Below are 12324 nucleotides of genomic sequence, written 5' to 3'. Positions count from 1 at the left end.
AGGAAAATACAGACAAATCAGCTTGACATCAATTCCTGGGGAAATTTTATAACAGATAATCAAGCAGCAGATTTGTTAGCATCTCGAAATGGACAACATGATTAATAAAAGCCAGCATGGGATTGTTAGAAACAGATCATGCCAAACAAACCTTATCACCTTCTTTGATTAAGTGACTAAATTAGTGGATCAAGGAAATGTTATGGATATAGTATATTTGGACTTCAATAAGGCATTTGGCAAAATAGACCACAGCCAACTTCTTAGTAAGATAGAACAATGTGGTATAGACAGTACCACAACCAAATGGATTCACAATTGGCTAATCAACTGTACTCAGCTGTAATTCTCAACGGAACTATATCTACATGAAGAAAAACATGCAGTGCGGTACCTGAAGGTTGCCTGGGCCCAGTATTCGTCAACATCTTCATAAATTTAGATGGTGGATAGAAAGGAACCTTATCAAAATTGCAGATGACACCAAGCTGGAGAGAATTGTTAACATTTTGGATAATGGACTCAAGATAAAAGAAGAATCTTGACAGACAAGAGAAATGGGTTCTATCCTATAATACTCAGTTGAGTGGCAAGAAAAGTAAGGTTTTGCACTTAGGTAGTGCACTGATATAGAATATTTGTAGTAACTATGAGAGGGATCTAGGTATCCTAGTACAGGGATCCCAAACCTGTAGATCGTGGTCCACTACCAGGCCATGACCTATTCGCAACAAGGCTGCATGAGTGGTGGGCCAGAACGCGCATGTACATAGACCCACTCACATGAGTGGTGGGCATTGCTGCTTGCAATAACACTTAGACTTATATATAGCTTCACAGTGCTTTACAACCCTCTTTAAGCGGTTTTACAGAGTCAGCATATTGCCCCCAACAATCTGGGTCCTCATTACCGACCTCGGAAGGATGGAAGTCTGAGTCAACCCATGAGGATGGTGAGATTCGATCTGCCAAATTGCAGGCAGTCGGCAGTTAGCAGAAGTAGCCTGCAGTACTGCATTCTAACTGCGCCACCATGGCTCCTGCAGCCCCACTCTTGTGAACGGTGGGCACATGTGCCCGCCACTCAAGCAAATGAAGTTGTGTGTGCACATCTTCTTTTTGTGGGTTTTCCCCTCACACAAAACCATCTTCTCTTCTCCCTACCCCCATTCCAGGCCACCAATCAGGAAAGGTTGGGGAACGCTGTCCTAGTAGACTACCATTTAAATATGAGTCAGCAATGTGTTGCTGCTGCCAAAAAAACCAATGTAATCCTCCATCAGCAGATGGATAGCACAAGATCACAAGAAGTGATAGTCCTGTTCTATTCTGCACTAGTGAGGCATACTTGGAATAGTATGCTGGACACACATACTTGTGTCCAGTTCTGGTCGCCGTGATACAAAATAAATGCTGAGACACTAGAAATAGTGTAAAGAAGTGCAACAAAGATAAGGGGTCTGAAGACTAAATTAAATGAACTGTTGAGGGAACTAGGTATGTCTTGCCTAACAGAGAGAAGGATGAGGTGTGACATGATAGCTGTCTTATTCTCCAAAGCATCTGAGGATGGAAGCAACGGGTGGAAGTTCATTAAAGAGAGATTCTACCTGACACTAAGGAGAAATTTTCTGACAGGGAGAGCAATAAACCAATGAAATAGCTTGCCTTACAGAGTTGTGGGTGCTTTGTCGTTTTGAAGAAAAGTTTGGAGAGCCATTTGTTCGGGATGATATAAGGACTCCTATCTTGAGAAGGGGATTGGACTGGAATGCCTCCAAGATCCGTTCCAGCCTTATGATTCTATGATTCTATATTGCCAAATCTGGGCAACAACTAAAATTGAGGAAGCAAAAGCTGCTAATTTTTATTCTTAATTGCAATAACTTTCATCTTATGAGCGCTTTTTCAAAATAACCAAATATTGCACCATTACTAGCATTATTTCCAGGACTACTACTTATAATAAAAACAGAACTAGAAGCATATTCTTCACTGAATATATCTATGATTTCTGTAATTCCCACAATTAAACCTACCATACGCACAATTAGACATCTTTGTGACAATTATCTATGTTGAAACCTAGGAAGAATGTTAATTGAACTGTTCATTGCTTTAGAAATGATTTAGAAAAGTTATTTAAAATATGCAGGAATTCAAATGTAAGTATGCAGCTCATCAAAAGAACTGCTGCTTTTCTTGAACTATCATGTGCAGATATAGTTGTCTTGAAGAGTTTCAGACAGGTGTTCTTTGTAAGCCCTTCTAAGCATCTGTTTGAGATGAGATCTGAAACATTGTTCAGTTCCATTCTTTATTTTCCCTTTCCTGAAGAAAAACCAATAAACTTATAGGACCAGCTTTCTTTAGTAGTGTTGCTTAGATCCAGCAAAAGAGGCATCTTCTGATTCCTGCCTGCTAGGGAGCTACCTCTGGTGTGCTCAAGGAAGAAGTTTTTTCTGCCATGGTGTCCATTCTATGGAATATTATTCCTTCTGAGATTATGTTTCTCCCCAACCACGTCAGCCTTTTGCAAGACATTAAAAATATAGCTTTGCCATCAAGCCTGGGCCTTGATAGAATGGATGATTCTGCCTTATGGTTGATTTAAATATGGGAGGTTGTGTACTTTCCTAGCAGCTAGTCTAGGTATGGTGCTAGGAATGTACCATATGTACCATTTTGGTGCTATTTTTAAAATTATAATTATTTTATCCTGTTCTCATTTTGCTTTTATTTGCTAACCATCCAGAGTAATGTATATGAGATGTATGGCAGAAGGAAGGAAGGAAGGGGGAGAGAGAGAGAGAGAGAGAGAGAGAGAGAGAGAGAGAGAGAGAGAGAGAGAGAGAGGAAGGAAGGAAGGAAGGAAGGAAGGAAGGAAGGAAGGAAGGAAGGAAGGAAGGAAGGAAGGAAGGAAGGAAGGAAGAAAGAAAGAAAAGCTTAATTGCTGTCTCATTAGATGTGGCAGCTACCCAGCAATGGACTTGGGATACCAGAATAAAGAGCTTTGTCAAAAGCTTTGAAAAGTGCATTTCATACTGAGGAAGAGGAGTTAGATAGGTCTTTATCTGAATCTCAACCTATGTAGGAATGAGCCAAGTAGTGAAGCCAACAAACCATCAACCTTTGTTCCGTTGACAAGTACATATTTACTGTTAAAAGTATATAGATCACTCCTATTCATATCAATTACTTGTTGCCAAAATTCGTGCTCCCATTAACCAATGTCCTGTGTGAAATTTGTGATAGGAAGAGCCTAGAATATTCCTTAATGACTGCTTTTGGTCTATAACCGACATATACTATACAGCATATATTTGCTATCCTGAATTTAGAATTAACCTTATAAAGAGTGCTTAATGGTAGTAAGACCATGCTTATTTATTTCGATCAAATGGCAAGATTTCATGGGCAAACCTGTTATAATTTGACTGTCTGAAGTTATCTAATATACAGAGCAGCATAGTACAGTTTTATTCTTAAAATATGCAAAACAGAGAAAAGATGTTTAGAAAGTCCATACAAATAAACAAAAGAAATTGTAGACATTTAATAAGAAAAGAAAAAAGAAAGTATAATTACTGGCAATCTAGAACACCATTCACTATATTTCTCCATACATTATATTTCTATGTAAATTCCTTGATTTTCTCTGAACTTGGTTGGGTTTTTACAGACATTTCATTACCAAACTAAGTAACATCATCACTGCACAACCAAGGAGAGAGAGAGAGACCACCAAGGACCTCAGAGGTATGGACCCCTGAGCTACAAATATTCTCTTCTAATGTATTTCTATCCTGGCAAACCATACTTTCCTCCATCATATTTACACCCCTTTCAATACATTGCCTTTTGTTCTTTGAAGTTCTTGACCTTTTTAAAATGATCTCATGAATTTCATTGTCTTGGCATCCTCTAATAGACCATATGTACTGACCTCAAGCACATATTCTAGTTGTGATCAATTGAGGTTTTCATGAAATAGTTTCTACAAAGGCAGCAAAGGTTTAGTTACCAGTCTTATGCCATATGCAATATTTTCCTGTAATTATAATAACAGTGTTTTGGCATAATTTTGGTAAGTAGCCAAAATCCATTTGCCTTCCAAGCATGCTCATTCCATACTAAGGAAACTAGGGCCTGTTTTGAAAGCTAATCTACTGTTGCCTCCATTTTACCAGCTAGGATGCCTGTATTCTCACACTCAAGATGCAATAGAAACAAAGAACATCACAATTAGAACAGAAAGAAAAATCTTATTTTCTTGTTTTCCAAGGGATACGATAGGTAATAAATCACAGCAATGGAGCAGCTGCATGGGTGATTGTTTTCAATTAAAAGAAAATAGACCTTGCCTTTCCTTGTCTGAATGCACATCTAAGAACACATGAAATAATCAGATTAGAACTTCTACTATCAAACATAGTTAGAAAAAAAATTGAAACTTCTCCTTGAATATAAAAAGGAGGAATAAAACCCTTTATGTACAACATTATCTTAAATCAGATATTTGTTAGCAACAAATTGCAATGTAAACATATCTAATTTACATGCAGCCCAAACCTGTGCATACTTACTCAGAAGTAAACAAAAGGAATTTATAAAGAAATATTTTAAAATAAAATAGATATAAATCCATCACAAGAAATACAAGTGGACTTACTCCAAAGTATATAGAAGTGCAGCCCAAATTTACATACTCTCACGGGTACTATCAGCTTGCAATGCTAATAAGTTAAACACATGAAGAAAGCCACCCAATTCAACAGATGCTTGGAGGAGCTCTGCCAATTTTTTGTAGTTTCTCGTGTTACTTCAATACATTTTTCCCTCAAGATGAATATTCTAATTTTCTTCAGATAGATTTTATGCAAATATTAGACTCCACCCCCATTCCCTTTCATGATCTATCAGACTATAATACTGAACATTTTCTAAAACATACAGTCAGTGCTTTACTGAATTTAGTACTGTGGAGTTCCTTTAATTATATGATTTAAAAATAATTTGCAATGTATTAGTCACAAAATGGCATTAGAATTCTTTTTATTTAATGTCAAAAACCCTTTTCTTCTGAAGTCATTGAAATTAATTACATGTGATGTTAGGCACTTGATAATCCTAAATAGAATTGGATGCATAACCCATGTAAAAGTATTTTTAAATGTTCCTTCCTACAGTGCAATCCTCTCCCCTGGAAAAAGATAATAATGGAGTTACTATTTGTTCTAGGAGAGAAGCTTTCGTCCTCGAATATCACAGATGTATACATAGAAATACATTCGCTTCATTTGAGCAAGAACAGATAGACAATCTGTGCTGAGTTGTAACTATATGTATATGCATTTCATATGTTAGCCGTCTGTTTTATTGAGATCTAACAATATTGTTTTTTTAAAAAAAAGCTTCTTTGTGAAGAATGAAAAGATACTGGGTTTAGCTGTTAATAAGAAATCTATCTGGAGATTTTTATATCGTCTCTATTTTTGACAGTATGCACTTTAATCCAACTGCTGGGAATATATTTTTCCCTATCATACATGTTAAATCCAACAAACCTTAGACTGTTCAATGAACATCTAAAGGTCAATCATTCATTCTTTCTTTCTTGCCTCAAAGAAGACTTAAATGTTTTAAATCTTAACCTTGTTGATCTCCTTGGACTACATTTTATAAGAATATTTTTTAAAGATATTCATTCACCTTCTCTGGAATAATTAACTACGGGTTAGCACAAGTCTTAGAATAACATCTAAAGAAGTTTTGCATTCTAGTTTATTTAATTAATCATTTATATTACTTTTGAAATTTTGCATATAAACGTGAATTGTGTTGAAAGGTCAGCAATATTGTTTTTTAAGTTTAATTTATGTTTTATATTTTATTAGTATGTAAAGGTTCAAATTGACTTCACAAGATTGAGATAAAGATTTGAACACAGGTAAAAATGTTGCTCAAAATAAGATGGAATCCATCAGATTCTTTGCATTTTTGTTGGGAAAAAACTTGTCAGCCTTCTTTGTTCTAGAGAATCCCATTTGCATCCCATTTGAGTTAATTTGCATTAACTCAGTAGTTAATTTTAATCTTACAGTATTAAAGATTGCCTATTCATATTCCTCTTCCAAATGTAACATTTACTCCCTCACTTCTATGGATATATAAGTGGAACACTGGGAAACAAATTTATGAAGAGAGAAATCAAAGCAGCTTCTTTTAAGGCAGCAAGCATTGTTCAGTAGACGCAGTCTGGTATCAGGATGTGGGAGAATACAAGAATAGAGAAACCCATATTTATAGTTGCATAATAATTATAATTGAACTGATGAATGTCTATAATTCTTAATCATATATCTGGGCAATAGAAAGGAAAGAAAGCACATGTTTTCATGTTTTTCCTTAGTCCACAACGTTTTCCAATGGAAAGATTTCTTACACTTAGATTCAAAATCTTCATATTAAAACCCTCTTAATAGGGTTTTAAACAAGCCATCTAATTTTTATAATTAGATTCAAAATCTTATTTCCAATGAATCTGGCCGTTAATCTATTTGCAACTTTCAAAAACCAATGTTTTAATTACACATTTGCTATTTATTTTTGAATTTAAAAAAAAATATTTCTTAAATTTACATGAAATTGTTTCACTGAGGATTGAAGGAGAATCACCCAAGGTAATGAAACTTGCTTTTCTAAAGGTTTTTAGTATCAAAAAAAGAATTACAAGCCATTTACAGAACTGATTAAGAGAGGAAATGGGCAAACCCAATGCCCATTCTGTTACATACAAATGCCTAACATTGTGCACCCATGGCAGGGCAAGGGTTAACACAACCCATCCCACCTAGTCCTTCCCTTGACCCCTCCTCACCTTGGCTCCGCCTCCCAGGTATATAAGGTGTTGCCCAAGAGTCCAGATTGCATTCCAGATGTTCTCCTGTAAGAGATAAGAAAAATGTAAATAAATGTCTTCTGAATCTAAACTAACCTGTGTTGGAGTTATTGGGCTAGATCCTCGGAAACACGCAACACATTCAAAGATTCCAAACCATGTGAAGGGAAACAATAATAAGGATATAATAAATAATACTAGGATATGATATACTGGTATACTAGATTCTGTAACCATTAGGTTCCTGTAATACATATATGCCTTTGTATTTGTATCACATATATTATGCCTTTATATTTGTATCTCCTGTAACAAACATATTCTGTTATTAGGCCTGTAATGTATCTGGTATTTGTCAAACATATGTCCCTGCCATTTGACCTGAACCCATATCAATCTTCTCCCTGTTTTTTTCTTGTGCCATCTAAGAGCATGGTACGTATCTCCAAGGGATAATTTACATCTCAGTCCTAATTTATGTTGATCTGGATAGACTCCTACTTTCCAGGGCCAGGGGGCCAAAGTGGCCAATTGAGTAAACAAAGAAATGCTCAAGATGACTAATTGGGAAGTTTCAATTCCCCCTTGCAGGGCAACAAGGAATGCACAGGCATGGATTGGGAGGCCAGAGTTGGGTACTAAGCTGACATCTCTGAGGGTATAAAAGGACGCCATACCTTCCCCAAGGTGTGGCTATCTCCTCGCATGCATTATATCTATATGTTCTGGATATAGTTCCACCCAGTATTTTGTTTTTGGCCATAAATAAAATCTGTTTTTTTGCAAGCCTCGTCTTGAGTCTCTCTCTTTGGCATTCTGGTGACTCAAGTGTATTTTGGGACCTTACACATGGCTTAGCTTGCCTTAGACAATATGACTTTATTCTGGTTTCCAGAGTTCTGAAATCCATCAGAGACTAATGGTTTAAAGTCTTCTCACAGGAAATCTCTGTAAGGAGGCACTTGTCAGCAATCCTGATCCTCTCCTTCATCCAGAGAGGAGTTTGGAGAGCTGATCAGTGCACAAGCTTTGCTTTCTACCATGGTTTTCAACTCCTCTCTTTGGGCCCATCTTCAATCCGCATTGTATCCCTAAATGTATTATATGTGTTCAATTTCAATGTATACACAAAAAATACAGGATTCTATTGCAATATCACAAGTGCCATTATACCTGTTTTGACCACTCCCCACACAAATGTCACTGTATAAGATATTAAAAAATGAATAAATAACTGTAATTATCTCAAGTGATATTACTTTTGTCGATATAATTTCACTTTAAATTTGGAAGAACAATTTAGAGGATAGTCTAATGCAAGCAGTTTTTGCATTGTTCTCAATCTTTAATGCAATGAGGGAAAGGTATCTTAAATTTAGCATTTACTTCATGTAAATATTGGTACGCAATAAACCCCGTTTATAAGATTATAGTTACAACTGCACTGAAATGTCAGTGATTACGCATGCATAACTGACTTTTTCAGACAAAAGTATAAGGCTAATGCAAAATAGTGTTGCTTTACTACAAGGTCCACATCTATCTTCACCCAAAAGAAGTCACTCTTGCAAAGTTATTACATCACTATATCTCAATAATGCATTCTTTTATATAATGAGTTTTTTTTCTAAACCGACTTTGGGTGATTTAAAGAAGTCATGATGTAAACAGTGACAACTTCCCTTTTCTCAAACCGACAGATATTTTCATGGTTCTAAAGCTACAAGTTCTGTTTCACAAATCCTAATGGTGAGACCAGTTCACATAATGAACATTTGCATTACAGCCTAATGGGTACATCCAGCAGAGAATATACAATGTATAGATCTACTATATGTTCCTATTCTCTAATGCTAGGATGGACATTTATACTCAGAGACAAATTTCCTTAAGACAAACTGGGTCAGTCTGGCTTGAGGGAACTTGTCTCTGAATGTTTAGAGGCATAAATTTGCCCTTTATCTGTTATGCATTTACATGAGGAAATAGAAATCACACAAACAAACATAGCAACACAAATTGATGATATTTTTAGATATCTACTCAAAGTTGCTGAAAGCTAAACATTTATGTAGAAATGACTTTATAAGACTGGATGATGGCTTAGAGTAAATATGACTGCAACTGCAAGGATTACGGAAACAACTCATTCCCTATTTATGTAGTGTAGTTGCAATCTGATGTCATACAATCTGCCAAGTGTAACTACATATTTAGCAAAAAAGACTCAGACCTCACTGAGCAGTCCCTGACTAGAAAAGCAGCATATAAATCAAATTAATACAATCTGATGTCATACACTCTGCCAAGTATAACTACATACAGTTGCAAGAAAAAGTATGTGAACCCCTTGGGATTACGTGGAGTTTTGCATGAATTGGTCATAAAATGTGCTCTGAACTTCATCTAAGTCACAACAATAGAAAAACACAATCTGCTTAAAATAATACTACACAAACATTAGATGTTGCCATGGTTTAATTGAACATAACATGTATTCACAGTGCAGAGAGGAAAAAGTATGTGAACCTTTGGACTTAATAACTGGTTGACCCTCCTTTGGCAGCAATAACCTCAACCAAACGTTTCCTGTAGTTGCAGATCAGACCTGCACAATGATCTGGAGTAATTTTGGACCACTCCTCTTCACAAAACTGTTTCAGTGTAGCAATATTCTTGGGATGTCTGGTGTGAATCGCTCTCTTAAGGTCATGCCACAGCATTTCAATCGGGTTGAGGTCAGGACTCTGACTGGGCCACTCCAGAAGGCGTATTCTGTGCTGTTGAAGCCATTTTTTGTTGAATTACTTGTATGCTTTGGGTCATTGTCCTGTTGCATCCTCTGCGGAGCTTCAGTTGGCGGACAGATGGTCATACGTTTTCCTGCAAAATGTCTTGATAAACTCTGGAATTCATTTTCCCATCAATGACAACAATCCTTCCAGGCTCTGAGGCAGCAAAGCAGCCCCAAACCATGATGCTCCCTCCGCCATGTTTTACAGTGGGGATGAGGTTTTGATGTTGGTGTGCTGTGCCTTTTTTTCTCCACACATACACATAGTGTTGTGTGTTCTTCCCAAACAACTCAATTTTGGTTTCATCTGTCCACAGTATATTTTGCCAGTAATGCTGTGGAACATCCAGGTGCTCTTTTGCAAACTTCAAACGTGCTGCAATATTTTTTTGGACAGCAATGGCTTCCTCTGTGGTGTCCTCCCATGTACTCCATTCTTGTTTAATGTTTTCCTTATTGTAGATGTGTCAACAAAAATGTTAGCATGTGCCAGAGATTTCCGTAGGTTTTTAGCTGATACCCTAGGATTCTTCTTTACCTCATGAAGCAATCTGCGCTGTGTTCTTGCAGTCATTTTTACAGGATGACCACGCCTAGGGAGAGTAGCAACAGTGCTAAACTTTCTCCATTTGTAGACAGTCTGTCTTACCGTGGACACATGAACATCAAGGCTTTTGGAGATACTTTTGTAACCCTTTCCAGCTTCATGCAAGTCAACAATTCTTTATCGTAGGTCTTCTGAGAGCTCTTTTCTGCGAAGCATGGTTCACATCAGACAGTGCTTCTTGAAACCAGTAAACCTAAAACAGGTGTGTGTTTTTAAAGGGCAGGACAGCTGTCAGCAACACATCCAATATCATCACACTGATTGGAGTCAAGGTTGGCTCACTACTGGCTCCAATTAGCTCTTGGAAAAATCGTTAGGCTAGGGGCTCACATACTTTTTCCTCCCTGCACTGTGAATGTTTACATGTTATGTTCAATTAAACCATGGCAACTTCTAATGTTTGTGTAGTATTATTTTAAGCACACTGTATTTTTCTATTGTTGTGACTTAGGTGAAGTTCAGAGCACATTTTATGACCAATTCATGCAAAACTCCACGTAATCCCAAGGGGTTCACATACTTTTTCTTGCAACTGTATTTAGCAAAAAAGACTCAGACCTCACTGAGCGCTCCCTGACTAGAAAAGCAGCATATAAATCAAATTAATACCAATACTAACAATAACAAAATTGAGCTATACTGCAAAATTTTTTGAACTTGGTAACCTGGCAAGTGTGGAACTTCAATTCTCAAGATTTCAGAAACAAACAAATATCTCTTCATATGACAGATATGAGTTACTTCATTATCCCAATTTTCTGAGTTTGCATGATACACTGAACTATAACCATGCAGGATCTAAATTACAATTGGATAGTTTATCATTTAGTATATTATACAAACTCAGGTAGTAGCTGTCAAAACCTGGGAGAATCAAAACCAAAAAAAATCTCCACAAAGGCCTTACACTGTAATGGAGCGGAAATATTAATAAAGGGAGTATTTATACTCATTTGGAAGCCTTTGAGATAAAACATAATTTAGACTTGTAGTTACTGTAACTTTTCTTCTTAATAAAGAAAGTAAACCATGCAAAATCTGTTATAAATACTAAGTTAATATAGGCATTATTTTAAACAGGTTAATGATTTATATTTCTCAACATTTCAATTCTACATGAAATATTAGTAAGAACAATCATTAATATAATTTTGGAATTAAAATATATGAAACAAAATGACAAGTGAATGAGGCAATTAAGGACAAATGGTGTTTGATATTTCTATGCAGAAAGGCTTAGGAAAAGAAATAGATGGATTCCCTTGGCTTGGCTGCTCCGTCAACAAAATTCACCCCCAGCAGGAAAACATCTACTAAATGTTCAACAGCTGGAGGGCATCCACTGTTTGCTGGCATACCTCAATATGTGGCTCCTCTCAAGCCATGGGTGGAGTCTCCAGAGCATTTTTAGATTTGTTTTAACTCACCTGATATCTTTTTGCTCAATATATTAATTTTATGTTGGGGAGGGTGTGCGTGTGTGTATGTGTGAGGGTGTTGGGATGGATTGGATGGAAGGAATGGGTTTGGAGTGGCTGAATTTTGGGAGAATGAGGGAGCCGGGGGCAAGGTACCCTTTGCTGAGTGTGCAAACAGAAGCAGATGGGGGCTCAGATATGACCCCTGGCTCGGTATGAGTGGGGTGCCTTGCCTGCCGGGGAGGAGGGGGGCCATTGAGGTGGGAGAGGGGATCTCTAGGGTGTTGGAGAGCCGGAGTATTGCAGTTATGACCGGGAGAGGTAGATATGGTGGGAGCTGAGGGGTAGGTGACTCTTGGGGAACTAGGACTCGCTGTCTCAAAGCGATTACTTGTTCCGGCCCTCTGGTTCTGGTTCACTGGGCTCGCCTCATGTACCTGGTGACTTTGGATGTCAGGGCCCTGGCCTCAGGCTGCTGCTGTTTAATGCCAGGTCTGATGTTAACAAGGACCCCCTCATTTGGGACTTAATCCTGGAGGAGAGGGCTGACCTGGCATGCATAACTGAGATTTGGCTGGGCCAGGAGGGGGTGTGTGCCCCTCTC

The 12324-nt window shown here is 37.4% G+C and overlaps 1 protein-coding gene across 1 annotated transcript in view; it reads right to left on the bottom strand.

The window, feature by feature from the left end:
- LOC148114358 (uncharacterized) overlaps positions 1-12324 on the bottom strand; it is a 40436-nt gene that overhangs the window by 23454 nt on the left and 4658 nt on the right. The window contains exon 2 of the mRNA XM_087892847.1: positions 6881-6946. Within this exon, the coding sequence (XP_087748973.1) occupies positions 6881-6946 (66 nt within the window). The remainder of the gene's footprint in view (positions 1-6880; positions 6947-12324) is intronic.

Source organism: Pantherophis guttatus, chromosome 4 (genome assembly GCF_059756535.1).
Source record: "Pantherophis guttatus breed Tessera chromosome 4, ASM5975653v1, whole genome shotgun sequence".
NCBI classification, from domain to species: domain Eukaryota; kingdom Metazoa; phylum Chordata; class Lepidosauria; order Squamata; family Colubridae; genus Pantherophis; species Pantherophis guttatus.
The sequence above is the reverse complement of the archived record's forward strand: the minus strand, read 5'-3'. Positions and strand labels throughout refer to the sequence as shown.